Source organism: Triticum urartu, chromosome 2 (genome assembly GCF_003073215.2).
Source record: "Triticum urartu cultivar G1812 chromosome 2, Tu2.1, whole genome shotgun sequence".
Taxonomy (NCBI): Eukaryota; Viridiplantae; Streptophyta; class Magnoliopsida; order Poales; family Poaceae; genus Triticum; species Triticum urartu.
Window position 1 is genome coordinate 747,523,914 of NC_053023.1, and position 16,170 is coordinate 747,540,083.

General features: G+C 48.8%; 1 protein-coding gene across 1 annotated transcript; it reads right to left on the minus strand.

Moving 5' to 3' along the window:
* Positions 1-1,495: 1,495 nt before the first annotated feature.
* On the minus strand, positions 1,496-4,841 carry LOC125540459 (pre-mRNA cleavage factor Im 25 kDa subunit 2-like). The gene is made up of 6 exons (XM_048704078.1): positions 4,578-4,841; positions 2,938-2,983; positions 2,688-2,781; positions 2,522-2,595; positions 1,739-1,825; positions 1,496-1,654 (listed from the first exon to the last, which is right to left on the minus strand). Exons 1-6 carry the CDS (start codon positions 4,703-4,705, stop codon positions 1,520-1,522), a joined length of 564 nt encoding a protein of 187 aa, XP_048560035.1. The 5' UTR covers positions 4,706-4,841; the 3' UTR covers positions 1,496-1,519.
* Between the last annotated feature and the right edge of the window lie 11,329 nt (positions 4,842-16,170).

Below are 16,170 nucleotides of genomic sequence, written 5' to 3' on the forward strand. Positions count from 1 at the left end.
TTTTCCAGATTGAGCTTCATGTCATATGTACGGAGGTTGTCGAATGTGAGACGCAAATCAACTATCATGACTGCGAGACTGTGTGCCTCAGCTACTATGCTGACAACGCGCCGGCACTCACAACTAGGACTGGTACCTATTACATGTTGCGTGAGACCCTGGGTCTGCCCCAGGCATGAGTTTCGAACTCAGAGGTGTATTGGTTGAGTGTTATGGTGCACACTCACGCGCACCCAGCACTGGCATTACCTTAAGTCCAAGGGGCTAGATACTACTGAAGCATGGAACCAGCCCAGTCACTCGGGGAGTCACATCGAATGGCATATGGGCTTTGGCTCGGGTTCCTGGTCTTGCAGAGTCGCCTTCAATTTTGAATTTGCCGGTCACTCCGCGCACTATCGCCGTCGAGGAAAATGAGTTCGTCGGTCCGATCGTAGGGCCGAATGTGAGAGCGCCACGATTCGACTGGAGAAGCGGGCGGTGCTCGGTCTGCTCGCCCAGCGAGGGGAAGGGATCTCTAGCGCACGCGTCTTGTTGAGGCCTTTGAAATCAACTCGCACTCGCGCCGCCCAGATCTTACCCTCGCTTGGCTCATTGAGCAGCCACAGGTGGCTGCTGCTCTTAGTGCGCAGAGCGCGGGGGTCGTGCCGCCGGGCGTGCCTCTTAGAGCTGCTGAGCTTCGGAGCCGCCGCGGAGTGCTTTGGCATCCGCCGTAGCCTCACGTGCTGCGTCTGCTGCTGCTGCTTCTAACTCCGCCTTGGCTGCTTCTACCTCCGCTTTGGCTGCTGCCAGCTCCGCTGCAGCCAGCCTTGACACCCTTGCTGCCGCAGCAGCTGCTGCTACAGCTGCTCGTTCACGCTCCTCTGCCACGGCGCGCTCGGCCTCCTGCCGGCGCCGCATGCTCGAGGTAGCCGTGTGCTGAGAGCGACCTGCAGACATGGCTCACTGCAGGGGGGCTGTTGCGTGAAGAGGAGGCTGTTGAAGACGAACTGCTGCTCGACAGTCCGGAGGGAGGAAAGTAACCAGGGGCAGACGGAGCAGCTACTGCTACCGACTTGGGTTGCTCGCAGGAAATGCTCAGGGTACAAGATAACGAGGCTCTGATACCACTTGTTAGACCTTTGAACCTGAGCATTGATAGTTGTGGATGACACTAGGAGAGTTGGGACAATTTTCGTTGGTTTATTTCTCACACAATGCCATGCCAACCTGAGGGGTTGGGGATACATACTTATAGGCTGCTAGCCAGCCAAGCATATGCTGAGATGCTACTAAGATGCCAGTCTAAGATGCTAGTCTAAGATGCTGGTCTAAGATGCTATCCTGACTGCCAGTCCTTGATGGTCAGGAACTCTATCCTAACTGCCACAAGGACCATGTGCTGCAGCCCCACAAAGACCCTAGTACACAGACTTATCCAACAATTAAAACATGTCACTGGAAATTTATTAAGGCATACATATCTAGACACACTCGAGGGATGAATACAATGTTTCTAAACATCAAGGAAAGCTAACATTCAGCATGGGGGAGTGCCACTTACCTGAACATTGTCATAGAGTTCAAACAGTGGAACAGCAAGTAGCTTCAAGTTCCTTGGAACAGCGAAATACTCTCTTTCAGTTAGATGAACAATGAAAAGCTTCTTGCATTCCTGTTCATCACATTGGTCGTTTTCATTATCTAATCCCAAATCCCAACAATAGATGGTAAAAAAACCTCTTAAGCAAGAATGTACCTTGGGCTTGGTTATATGTGGAGGGCAATAAGGATACATTACGGTTTCAAAGTTTGGCCTCCACCAAACAGCAACACACTCACCAACCTGTAAGTGAAAAACACATTACAGCTTTATAGGAATGGATACGGTTTACATTACGCAAGGTCTACGTTAACAAACATCTTATAGCAACAAAGTGAGCATGCTGTCAATAGGACAGGAACCCAAGATTACTGTAAGAAGCTAGACACGCAAGTTCATGCTGATTCAACGTATTTAATACTTTGGTAAGTAAAGACTACAGGTCAGTGTTGCATGTCTTCTACAGATGTCCACTTCGAATATTGTTTCATAAGCATGTGGACACAGGAAATTATGCTGGGGTGATGATAGGTGGTTCATGTTTTAAATAGTGGAAATTGTGATAGCGATTTCTGTAGAGCTATATAATGTTAATGACATGCTATATAATGTTAATGACACTTAGCACCCATGTCACTGTTCCATTTAGGCACAGCCACAACATAGTACATACAGAGCTATATAATGTTAATGACATGCTATAAATTTTTCCTCTCGGACACAGGACATGCCATAAATATGACTGTTATAGATGGGTCAAAGAACCTGAAATAGCAGTTCAGTCTTTTATTTCTTCCGGATGTAGATAGTCTTCAGTGCAGTTGGATTAACTATGATTCAGTAAGGTACAAAGTGACCAGTTCCAACATAATTATGCGAAATGATATGGCCATTGACCAATAGCAAAAAAGGAACTGAACTTCTCTCGGACTCAAATACCTGCCAGTTAGGTGGAAAGGAAGGTGAGTTCACTGCAAGTTTGCTGCACAACTTTCTTTTCAGGCCCTCAATTTCTGTAGAATTCAAGTCACATAAGCAAACAGCCAAAGCAGATGGCCCCATGTACGAAGAACAAAATAGAAGAGTGAAGCAACAGAAAACTCACCATTTTCTCCAGGCTTCAAACGTCCACCAGGAAGTTTGCAAAACGTGTTCCCAATTTGCAATAACAGTATGTGGGGGTGATTGTGCTCTTGCACCTGAATAGGATAATGCAAGTGAAAATTTCAGTTTATTTGCCAAATTAATGCATCCACTGAACAATTGTTACTGCAGGAAGTTTGCCAACAATTGGATGTCTTCAATCACAAAAATGTATATGAACATAATGATGAGATTGAAGAATAGAAACATACCAGTAGGATTGCTTCAACACTTGTCCGCATTCCTTCTTTCATGTAGCTGCCATTCCAAAGTAATTAGTAAGTTGATCCATTTGACAGGACAAGGTGAAGAAACATATGTAGCAAAGAAGCCAAACTGTTCACAGGGTACTTAAGACACAAAATAGAATGAACATAAACCTGCAACCAATTGAAGAACCACCGAAGCTTCTATATGTATTTCCTTTATGATACACATTGACATGACATTCCAGGCCAGTTTACAAACAAATTATCATGCATAACTACTTGTTACATAGTGCATCATAATTCCAAGTTACATCCTTGGCAAAAAAAAGGATCTACCAGGCACCAGAACCCTTCTAGTTCCTCTGCTACACACCTATTACAGAACCTACACAAAGTAATACAACCACGAAACAAGAGGGAGTAGTTAACCTCAGGAACTAGATTGCTCAGCATTTCTGCTGTTATTTCAAGCCAGCACCAGCTTACAACCCGCAACAGAAAGCCATCGAACTAACAAAAACACATATTTTAACATACAGACAGATTTACATAACACTCTGTTTTCATCAAGTAATTTCCACAGTAGCTAAATCCAAGCTAAATAAAAGCAGCATTAGCATGCAACAATTTGGTCTTCTCCCAATAATGCTCCATGGTATAATCCGACATAAGGAACCATTAATTACATAATGCTCCGTGATTACAAGTGAAGTTGTTAAAAATATCAGCCAAGCACCATAATTATTGCAGTTCCCCTCCTAAGCACATCTAGTAAAGGAACTACACAAAGTAATGTAACTACGAAAGGAGAGGAAATAGTCGACCTCATAAACTAGATTGGTCAGCATTTCTGCTGCTATTCCAAGCCAGCACAGCATACAACCATCAACAGACAGCCATCAAACTAACAAAAACACCGATATTAACATACAGACAGATCCACATAACACTGGGTTTTCATGAAGCAATTTCTGCAGTACCTAAATCCGAGCTAAAAAAGAGCAGTCTTAGCAACATGATGTTCAAAATTTGACTAAAGATATGCAACAATTTGGTCTTGTCCCAACAATACTCCATGGTACTCTCAGTCTCTGACACAAGGAACAATTTGTAACATAAAGCGCGATAATTACAAGTTACGTCGTTACAATGAACAAAATCTGCCAAGCACCATAATTATTGCAGTTCCCCTGTTAAGCACATCTAGCAAAGACATATAACCCTGAAACGAGAGGCAATAGTCAACCTCGTAAACTAGATTGCTCTGCATTTCTGCTTCTATTTCAAGCCACCACCAGCTTTCAACCCTGAATAGATAGCCAAAAATCCAACCAAAATTCACATACCAACACACAGATCTAGGTTTCCATGAAGCGATTTCCACAGTACCTATATCTGATCTGAGCTAATACAAAGCGTTCAGGCGGAGTAAATTTCAAATTTTGACTAAAATACTAAACGATTTGGCCACCTCCAGACATTCCCTCATGGAACTCTCCAGCGCAGGGGGGCTCTGCTGATGAACTCGAAATTAACGACGGGGATCTTCGACCCGGGATAATCTGAGCTCCAGCGTTTAGGGCTTCGGGCGAGAGCGGGTATGGAGCGGATCAGGAAGGCGAGGGACGGGGAGGCGCACTTACTTGACCTTCATGCGGGCGAGGCGGTCGGCGACGGAGGTGTCCTTCTCCATCTTGGGCTCCTTGGTGCCGAACGTGTAGTTGGCGAGCGGGTACACGTTCACCACCGACGACGTCGAGGCGCCCACCATCTCCTCCGCTTCGATTCGCGGGGCGCTCGCGGTTTTCTTCTCGGGCTCCGGTGGTCGCCGGTGGTGGCGGCGGCGGGGGAGGAGAGGCTGGTGGTGGGGGGTGGGGTCGGGTCGGGTCAGGTGGGCGTCTCGGTCGCTGCCTGGGCTCGGTCGGTTTCGTGATATACAGACAGGCCCACTTCCTTCCGTCTACAGCCACGGTTTGGTCTGGATTTGTATAGATATAAATGCATTTTTCTCTTCTGTTTCTTTAATATTTTTGTTTCCCTTACATTGTATGCATATGGACATTTTTCTACGTACAATTAATTCTTTGGCCAGTACTCTGCGCCGGCGCACCGGCCCAAATTTGGGCCGGTCTGCTGCCGAGCATTGGATCTGCAAAGGTGAACGGATGAGATTGTCGATGCCAAGTCATCTTCTTCCTTCCACGCACGCGCAAACAGAAAAAATGGATCTACGCCGTCCAGCCTCTTCGTGCTCGCCCTTGGCTGCCGCGTTGGAGCTCGCCAGGGCCGCTCGCTGTTGCAACTCGCCGGGGACGCTCGCCACCACAGCTCGCCGGAGACGCTCACCATATGCAGCTCCGCCGAGCCGGTCAAAAAGAAAAGGACGTCCCTAGTTCCGTGGGGCCGGGCATGTCTTCCTCCTCATGGTTGCAGGACCGTCGAGAGAGAGTTCTAGCATCGTCACAGCCCGCCACCGTACTCGCCACGCGCCCATCACATCACCACCATGCAGCTCCGTCGCCGCCGCTCGCCATTGTTAGCTAGCCGTTCTCCATTCTAAGCTTTTTTAGAAGCACGTTGCAGCCTTTCTCGACGCTGGTTGTAGCAAAATCGACCTCACCGACTCCAGCAAACGCCCCTGCTCGTCATAACATGACCATATGGTTGTAGCATTCTGTGTCACCGGTTGTACCAAAAGTGTACGCCGATAGTAGCAAAAATCCGTCGACGATTGCAGCAAAAATTCATCTCGTCGTCGGTCACAGCTCCGCCATGATGGATGTACCAAAATCCATCGCCGGTAGTACCAAAATCCAACAACGGTTGCAACAAAAAAAGCCACTACCGTAGTAGGTCGTAGCTCCGCCGCAATGGATGTAGCAGATCCGGCGCCAGTAGTAGCAAAAAATGGCAACGGTTGAAGCCTTTTCACATAGCGGTTGAAGCTTTTTCCGGCGTCGCTCGTAAGATATTTTCCATGGTTGAAACTGTTTTCCCACCCCATTGAAGCTTTTTCCCATGGTTGAAGCTTTGTCTTTCGCCTATTGAAGTTTTTTTACACCCGGTTGAAGCTTTTGCTGCGCAAATCGAAGATTTTTTGCATGGGTTGAAGCTTTTTTTGTTTATTATTTTTCATGGTTGAAGCTTTTTTTTTATGTTGGTTGAAGCCTTTTTCCTTGCCGCTTGAAGCTTTCAACATTATGCATGTTGCCGATCGGAACACGCCTTATTTCTGGTAGCAAAAATCCACGCTGGATGCAGCTATTTTGTCGGTCGGTTCCAGCTCAAATCCACGCTGGTTGCAGCACCGGTCGCCTCTCATTTGAAGCTCGTTGTTGAGCTCCACCTCGCCGCTCGTAGCATATAGTCTCGCCGGTTTTTCAGCTTCCGAGATGGCCGGTTCCAGCGTTTTGGCCTGCATGTTGTAGCAAAAATAGATGTTGGTTCCGGCATCGCAGCAGCGCAGGGCGCCCCCCTGTCGTCGTGTCCATCTCCGATGAGAGATGGTCGTCGGGGATCACGGGATTCAGGGCGAGCGTTGGCCATCATAGAGAAAGGAAAAGGAGGAGGGAGATTGAGGGCGGAGGGGGGGGGAGGAGGAGGGTCGCAGCAGCGAAGGCAGTGCTGTGGGACAGGGGACCGGAGTTGTGGCGACGCCGGTGGTGCAGGAGGGAAACGGAGTTGTGGGGATGGGCGTGGGGGAGCTGAGCGATGGAGAAGGAAGATGGATATGTGCTGCAGCAGATAAGGGAAGGGGTGCGCTGTTTCTGGTCGCATGATTACGATCCATCTGCGGCTTGCGTGAGACCTGTGTAACGGTTCGGCCGGTGCCCGGATGGAAACGTTTCCCTAATTCTTTTATGTTCCAGCCTCACGCAATACAAAAATATTTCAATTCATAATTTCCAGTTACAGAATTCAGATTTAAAGATAGCATATGGTCCAAATGCATGAAAAAAACATGGTGAACCCCATTGAAAAGGGTATTTGCGAGGGGACGCTCCCACGACGCGCGTCGTGGGACGAGACCTTGTCGCCGCCGCCGCCGAAGAACCCACCTCCTCCGCTCCTCGCTCCATGGCCGCCGCCCGAGGGCGCGACTGGGAGAAGCCTAGTTGGCGTCGGCGCCGGCGGGGCAGCTTCTCCTCTTCGCTTGGCTGCGGGTGGCACGGGAGGGCGCATCTAGGCGGAGGCGAGGCGCGTGTGTGGCGGCATGGCAACCGAGCAATGTTGCCTGGTCGTGGTGGCTACGTGGGCGGCTACGTGTCCGCGAGGGTGGCCGGAGGGCGCTAGCGGCCATGGCTGGGCGTGCCCATATCTGGCTCCTGGTGTGCCTCGGGAGGCTCGGGCTCGACGGCAACTGGGCTGGTTCGGCTCGCGTGGGAGCCCGGCTGGCGATGGATTTGGTTGCCGCTGCACCTCGGGGTTGGTTTTGCGGAACATGGTGGCGGATGGCGCCGGATCGGACGCGTGGTTCCTGGCGGATGGTGCGTGTGGGGCAGTTGCTCGGTGTGGTGGCTGCTCTAGTCATGTGCGGTGGCGGCACGGTGAGGTTTGGCTTCGTGGCGACCTTCCCGTGACGTGTCGGCTACATGGTGGTTCGGCAGTCTCGGCTCCGGCACTGGCTCGTCTACGGGCGGATCGCTTGGCAGATCAGCTACAACAGTGGCTGGCTCGTCCGCTTGGCAGATCCACTTCGGTCGGGCGCTAGTTTCGTCGAAGGTTGGCCTGCTCCTAGCTATGGTCCATGGCTCATCTCGCGCCTGGTGCTGCAGGACCGAGAAAGTCTCACGCCCGACAGTAGGACCATGCTCGTCTCGCGCCCGAGGCTGTAGGTCGGATCGAGGGAGGCCAGGGCCGGCCTATTGGGTCTCGGCGCTAGGGCCGCCCAGGGGTGCGAAAGGCGGGGCCTTTCCGCTCGTCTCTTTGGTTGGGGTAGCGGCGGGTCTCGGGTGAGGTGGTGTCAAGGTCTTGGATGTCGAGGTGATGGGCCTACTGGTGGTAGCGCGGTGCTCATGGGCAGAGACCGTGGCTTGGTGCTGCCCGGTGGCCATGATCGTGTGGCGGCGTGGTACCCGGGGTGCGGCATTCGGTGGCGGTGAGTGTTCACCTGGGTGAAAACCTGTTATATCTTTGAACGGACCGGCAGCGGCGAAGCTCATTTCCCTTCTTGAAGGCGTCGTCGCGGCTCTCATTGCCCGTCGTGTTAGTCCAGGGGAAACTCTGATCCTCGGATCGGGCGATGGTGGCGCTCCGGTGTCGTAACCTTTCTGAAGACGCCGTCTTGGAGCCTACGGTTCGTCGTACGTGGCTTCATCCCTTTGCATCATGGGTGGTGTTGTTGCGCTCAGTGCCTATTTATCCTGCCTGGGATGTGTGCGTATGTTGTGATGGCGTGCGTTTGCACCGGGTGTTGATGATCGTTGCTTTATATATAAAACGAGATCAAAGTGATGTAGGGTGGAACCCTAGATGGCCAATCTTTCACGAAAGGAGCGGATCCCTACGAGGAACACGAAGAACACGAGGGGGGAAACGTGGGGAAACACAAGAGAAACACTCAAGCAACAAGAAATAGATCACACATGCGCTAGATCGATGAACACAAAGGAAGATACATTGATCCAAAGTCAACAACGGACGATACAAACGGTAACTGGTTCTTCTCCGTGAGGAGGTCTTGAATCCACGGGAGGATCTTCCCTTAGAAAGGGGGCTTGAATCCAAAGGTATCTTCTCCGTAGAGGCCGCGGTCTCTCTCGTGGAGTAGATCCGATATGGATGAGCGTAGCTCTATTTCTCAAATGAGCTATCACAACGCTAACCCTAACTAGGAGGTGGAGGAGTATATATAGTCTAGGCGAATGGAAGGGTAAGTGGCTTCGGCCCAACACACGGGCGGGCGTACAGGCGTCGGACGTCCGACAGGTACCGGACGTCCGGTGGCTCGCGAGGGTCCGGTCATCCGGTTCATGTCGGACGTCCGGCGAATTGGCTCTGGACAGGTGGTGTCGGACGTCCGGTCAGCGTCGGTCGTCCGGGCGTTGGAGAGTGTCGGACGTCCGGTGTCTGGCGGTCGTTCGGACGCTGGGAGTCATCGGACGTCCGGTGGCTCCGGTCGTCCGTAGATTCGGCTCGGGTCCTCAGGGGTCGGACGTCCGGGCTGGGCCGGTCGTCCGGTGGCTGTAGCTTCGCGCAGCTTCTTCTCTCGGTCCTTGTACTTGGCGCCCTCGCTAGTTGTTCCGTTGGATGTGGTGACTTCGTGGCTTTGCTCCAAGTACCTGATCATGCATAGAACACACGTTGGAGGTAGCAGCCATATCTCACATGTAGAAAGTGATGGTTCGGAGAGGAGTGAGTTCACCTTGTGTCCAATGGCATATGTGCAAGGTCTCGTCATATGTCCACTTGGGGTTTGGAGAGTAGTCGGAGTGTACATGGGGATGAACGTGGGATGCTCCGCATCATCTCCCCTCCCTTGGGAAAGATCCGACCTCGGATCGTGATCCTCATCACCATGGAAACGGTTGCCGTAGACGGACTTGTAGTTGGACGAAGTTGAAGACATGGCGCAATCCAAGTAGTCCAAGGTGTCGCTGGAGTGATAGACATGCAAAAAGAGCAAACGCAAGCAACACTCGGAAATACAATGGTTAGTGCACACAAAGTGTCCATCATGTAAGAATGAGTCCGTGCAACAAGATTGATCATGACAAGGTGCATGAAGCTTATCCAAAAGATATGGAAATGTAGGCACAACATTCATGGTAGCAAAAGCAAGAATATGATGAATGCAACCACGGTGCAAAATGATGTCATAGTGAGACGGTTTATCAAAAGCATGAATATGGCAATGGATGCTCAATATGATGTGATCATGCAATTGATGGTAGGCAATAAGATCATGATGTATGAATATGCCATCAAGGTATACCACAACAAAGTTGCTAATGAAATGCACAAGCTCATATATCATGGATGACATGGGAAAACAAGATGAACAAGGCAATCATGATGTGAGTCAATCCATGCATAAGATGCAAATTTGTCATAAGATGCAAATATGGAGGTGTTGGTATACCAATGCTCGATGTTGTGGCATGAGTGGAGGTTCGAAGGTGCATTTAATAAATCCGAGCGCTCCTCAATGCGAAGGTCCATCGAGCCAATCTTCAATGTCGGTCCTCCATCCAATAGGTGCAACATGTAGACAAAAAGCAGGAGACAATAATGAAAGAATGACCCATCCAATATGCGTATCTGAGGATGGCTCAAAGGGAAGGAGTTCACCTTTAGGAGATTGTCGCAAACGTTGGTGTTGCACATCATGTATGCCTTCACATGACCAAATTGTGTCATGACGGTATCACCTTGTGAATCCTTCAACATGAAAGAACATGACAAACACTCGGAAAAACAAATGAGGTTAGCGGAAAACCTATCATTCATGCGGTAAAATACCCAACAAGTGAATGCATCATGCTCATCATAAGAAAGGACAAGGGAGCATTTCATAGTACGGAGGCATATGATGTGAGAACAACCAAATAGAATAGGCACAAGCAAGCAAGCATGCATCACAAGATGTGTCATGTGAGAGGCATGAACATATACGTCATCAACCCAAGAAAGCAAGCCATAATGGAACATGGGTGATGCGACAAAGCAAGCAATCATGGTGATCAATTCAAGCAAGCTAGTAGTGCGAAGATGCAACATACTAGAAGAAATCATGGCAAGCATGTCATGGGTGCAAATAGTGTGCATGAATAATTCACATGACATAGCACAAGCATGAAAGCAAGATATGAGCAAAATAGCATCAATAGCATGGGGCACATGATAAACATGGCAATAGCAACAAGGATCTCCACCAAGCATGCAAATACACATAGGAGTAGCATAATGGTGAATCATGGGTAGATGCAAGCAAGGGTCACAATTGCATGGCAAAGGCATAGGAGTAAAAATAACATGCAAAGTGAACACGGGAAAATGAGCATAAGGTGACAAGTGGTAAATAGCCCATAGCCGTGTGAGAGACAAGTAAAAGAGATGCGCGTAGTCCTTGCGCAAAAGGAATGGTGGGAATGAAAGTCCACGGGATCCCAAGTCATCATTGCTCTCAAGAGCTCGTTTCGTCAACTCATGGGATTGAGAAGTTGACGAGTATACGTGAATACCTACACAAAACAAAGACAAAGGGAAAATTGTGTGTGTGTGGTAGATGTACACATCATCCATCATGATGCGCACGTGCTTGTGTTGGTTAGCACAAAATAGCCAATGCTCGAATAAATGATATGCGTGATATAGAAACATGTCGTCCATCATGATAGGTTTGTTGTTATGTATAGCATAATGGAGACTCAAATTGTGTAATGCATCATGGGAAATATCTAGAGCATTGTTATTCATGGAATGCATATGGTGCACACAAGGGATGTAATTATGCGACACACAATAATTTTCATGGCATGGCATATGAGATGAATTGCGCAAATCATGTAAAGGAAGCATGTCAATATCATCGCATGAAAAACAAAAGCCAATGACCATCATCTCGTCATCTATGCTGTAAGTGCAAATGGGATTTATGTGAATGGGGCATGCATAGTCACTATGTTGAGATTGGAATAATGCAATATGGGATATCTCACTCATGGCATATGACAAGGTTAATGGATTGTCAAACATGAAGTGACCAATAGAATTTTCACATGATATCCTATGGAGCATAGCATCACAACTAGGCAAATCAACATGCTCATCATCATATTTATCATAAATACGTGAGTCATGACATGAAGAAGTCGCACTAGCATGAAGCATGGGAATAGGTGTGTCAATATCATGCAAGCAATCATTCACAAAATAGTCCACTAGTGGGACAAGAGAAGTACCATCACCTATGTTACCTTTGGAGCGTCGCTCATGTGTTGTAGGTGAGGTGTTGGCAATCGTCTTGTTGTCATCTTCATCTTGATGGAACCATGTGGGGGGTGCATCATCGTCCACCATGGCCATCATTGTCTCCATTGGAGGTATGGACTCGTCGAGGGTAGGCATGTCGTCAAGTAGGAAACCTAGCACCAAAGAAGAAAACACACTAGAAGTAGAGGTTAAGTCGTTAGAAATCAAAGTGGCCTCACATGCCGTGTCAACTACCTCACTCACTAAGTGTTGTGTCTCACTCACTTTCTCTCGGATGCTCTCACTCATATGGTTGGCGGAGTCACTCAAATGGCTCTCAACCTCACATAGGATGTGTGGCATGCTCTCAAGTGTGGGGCTAGTGGTGGTCACACTCATCCTCTTATAGGAAATGCTCTCAATGTCACATGTGGTGGAGTTACTCATATCACTCATGGTGGGGTGGCTCTCCTCACATGGCAATTGGGTCATCTCTTTATATGTGGGTGTCGGAGAGATGTTGGTGCAAACGTCTCCATGCTCAACTCCTATCGCCGCCTTGGTTGAAGGGATAGTCCCATGCTCAACCTTCTTGTCACCGTCTTGTTGTTGGGGGCCCATATGATGTGGCACCTCGTAGCTCATCTCCATGACCGAAGGGAATTTCCCATGCTCGGCCATCTTCCTTGGGGGGCTTCCGAAGATGGAAGAGTCGCCCTCGCTCGTAGGTAGTCGCCTTGGACTTGATGAAGTCGATGTAGGCGTACACGTGGGAAGTAGGCGAAGATGTCGTACGTCCAAAGGCGAAGATGCCTTGAGAACACTTGGCGAATATGCCGAAGTGGTTGATGTAGCCGTAGCGCCGTCTTTGTGATGGTCGTCTCGCGGTCTTCTTTTGTTCTCATGAAGCTTCGACTTGGCGTGAGGTAGTGCTTGTTGGGACTTGTGCACTTGCGCTTGTGGAGCATCTTCATGATGATGATGTTGTTGGAAATATGCCCTAGAGGCAATAATAAAAGCATTATTATTATATTTCCTTGTTCATGGTAATTGTCTTTATTCATGCTATAATTGTGTTATCCGGAAATCGTAATACATGTGTGAATAACAGACACCAACATGTCCCTAGTAAGCCTCTAGTTGACTAGCTCGTTGATCAACAGATAGTCATGGTTTCCTGGCTATGGACATAAGATGTCATTGATAACGAGATCACATCATTAGGAGAATGATGTGATGGACAAGACCCAATCCTAAACATAGCATAAAGATTGTGTAGTTCGTTTTGCTAGAGTTTTGCAATGTCAAGTATCTTTTCCTTAGACCATGAGATCGTGTAACTCCCGGATACCGTAGGAGTGCTTTGGGTATACCAAACGTCACAACGTAACTGGGTGACTATAAAGGTAGACTACAGGTATCTCCGAAAGTATCTGTTGGGTTGACACGGATCAAGACTGGGATTTGTCACTCCGTATGACGGAGAGGTATCACTGGGCCCACTCGGTAATGCATCATCATAATGAGCTCAAAGTGACCAAGTGTATGGTCACGGGATCATGCATTACGGTACGAGTAAAGTGACTTGCCGGTAACGAGATTGAACGAGGTATTGGGATACCGACGATCGAATCTCGGGCAAGTAATATATCGATAGACAAAGGGAATTGCATACGGGGTTGATTGAATCCTCGACATCGTGGTTCATCCGATGAGAACATCGTGGAGCATGTGGGAGCCAACATGGGTATCCAGATCCCGCTGTTGGTTATTGACCGGAGAGTCGTCTCGGTCATGTCTGCCTGTCTCCCGAACCCGTAGGGTCTACACACTTAAGGTTCGGTGACGCTAGGGTTGTGAAGATATGTATATGCAGTAACCCGAATGTTGTTCGGGGTCCCGGATGAGATCCCGGACGTCACGAGGAGTTCCGGAATGGTCCGGAGGTAAAGAATTATATATAGGATGTGCAGTTTCGGCCATCGGGACAAGTTTTGGGGTACCCGGTATTGTACCGGGACCACCGGAAGGGTCCCGGGGTCCACCGGGTGGGGCCACCTATCCCGGAGGGCCCCTTGGGCTGAAATAGGTGGGAACCCAGCCCATAGTGGGCTGGGGCGCCAGCCCCCCCAAGGCCCATGCGCCTAGGGTTTGGGGGGAACCCTAAGGGGGGCGCCCCCTTGCTTGGGGGGCAAGCCCCCCACCCCTTGGCCGCCGCCCCCCTGGTAGATCCCATCTACCAGGGCCGGCGCCCCCCTGGCACCCCTATATATAGTGGGGAGAGGAGGGACTTGCAGACCACGCCTTTGGTGCCTCCCTCTCTCCCTGTTACTTCTCCCTTTCTCGTAGTACACGGCGAAGCCCTGCTGTCGTGACGCCCTGCATCCACCACCACGCCGTCGTGCTGCTGGATCATCATCAACCTCTCCTTCCCCCTTGCTGGATCAATAAGGAGGAGACGTGTCCCGTCCCGTACGTGTGTTGAACGCGGAGGTGCCGTCCGTTCGGCGCTGGTCATCGGTGATTTGGATCACGTCGTGTACGACTACTTCAACCTCGTTCTAACGAACGCTTCCGCTCGTGATCTACAAAGGTATGTAGATGCATCTCGAGACTCGTTGCTAGATGAACTCCTAGATGATCTTGGTGAAACGAGTAGAATTTTTTTTGTTTTCTGCAACGTTTTCCAACAGTGGCATCATGAGCTAGGTCTATGCGTAGTTCTTCTTGCGCGAGTAGAACACAATTCGTTGTGGGCGTGGATTTGTCAACCTTCTTGCCGCTACTAGTCTTTTCTTGCTTCAGCGGTATTGTGGGATGAAGCGGCCCGGACCAACCTTACACGTACGCTTACGTGAGACCGGTTCCACCGACTAACATGCACTAGTTGCATAAGGTGGCTGGCGGGTGTCTGTCTCTCCCACTTTAGCTGGAGCGGATTCGATGAACAGGGTCCTTATGAAGGGTAAATAGAAGTTGACAAATCACGTTGTGGCTTTCACGTAGGTAAGAAAACGTTCTTGCTAGAACCCTAATTCAGCCACGTAAAACTTGCAACAACAATTAGAGGACGTCTAACCTGTTTTTGCAGCAAGTGCTTTGTGATATGATATGGCCAAGGTTGTGATGAATGATGAATGATCTATATGTGATGTATGAGATGTTCATGCTATTGTAATAGGAATCACGACTTGCATGTCGATGAGTATGACAACCGGCAGGAGCCATAGGAGTTGTCTTTATTCTTTTATATGACCTGCGTGTCATTGAGAAACGCCATGTAAATTACTTTACTTTATTGCTAAACGCGTTAGCCTTAGTAGTAGAAGTAATAGTTGGCGAGCAACTTCATGGAGACACGATGATGGAGATCATGATGATGGAGATCATGGTGTCAAGCCGGTGACAAGATGATCATGGAGCCCCAAGATGGAGATCAAAGGAGCTATGTGATATTGGCCATATCATGTCACGTTTATTATTTGATTGCATGTGATGTTTATCATGTTTTGCATCTTGTTTACTTAGAACGACGGTAGTAAATAAGATGATCCCTCATAATAATTTCAAGAAGTGTTCCCCCTAACTGTGCACCGTTGCGACAATTCGTTGTTTCGAAGCACCACGTGATGATCGGGTGTGATAGATTCTAACGTTCACATACAACGGGTGTAAGACAGATTTACACATGCAAACACTTAGGTTGATTTGACGAGCCTAGCATGTACAGACATGGCCTCGGAACACAGAAGACCGAAAGGTCGAGCATGAGTCGTATAGAAGATACGATCAACATGAAGATGTTCACCGACGTTGACTAGTCCGTCTCACGTGATGATCGGACACGGCCTAGTTAACTCGGATCATGTTATACTTAGATGACTAGAAGAGGGATGTCTATCTAAGTGGGAGTTCATAAATAATTTGATTTGATGAACTTAATTATCATGAACTTAGTCTAAAATATTTACAATATGTCTTGTAGATCAAATGGCCAATGTAGTCCTCAACTTCAACGCGTTCCTAGAGAAAACTAAGCTGAAAGACGATGGCAGCAACTACACGGACTGGGTCCGGAACCTGAGGATCATCCTCATAGCTGCCAAGAAAGATTATGTCCTACAAGCACCGCTGGGTGACGCACCTGTCCTCCCTGCCGAACAAGACGTTATGAACGCTTGGCAGGCACGATCCGATGACTACTCCCTCGTTCAGTGCGGCATGCTTTACAGTTTAGAACCGGGGCTCCAAAAGCGTTTTGAGAGGCATGGAGCATATGAGATGTTCGAAGAGCTGAGAATGGTTTTCCAAGCTCATGCCCGG

Coding starts and splice junctions, on each gene's coding strand:
- LOC125540459 (XM_048704078.1), bottom strand. CDS start 4,705: ATGGTGGGCGCCTCGACGTCGTCGGTGGTGAACGTGTACCCGCTCGCC. Junction 2,782..2,937: donor GTGTTGAAGCAATCCTACTG/GTATGTTTCTAT, acceptor TATCCTATTCAG/GTGCAAGAGCACAATCACCC. Junction 1,826..2,521: donor CCTTTCCACCTAACTGGCAG/GTATTTGAGTCC, acceptor TTTCACTTACAG/GTTGGTGAGTGTGTTGCTGT.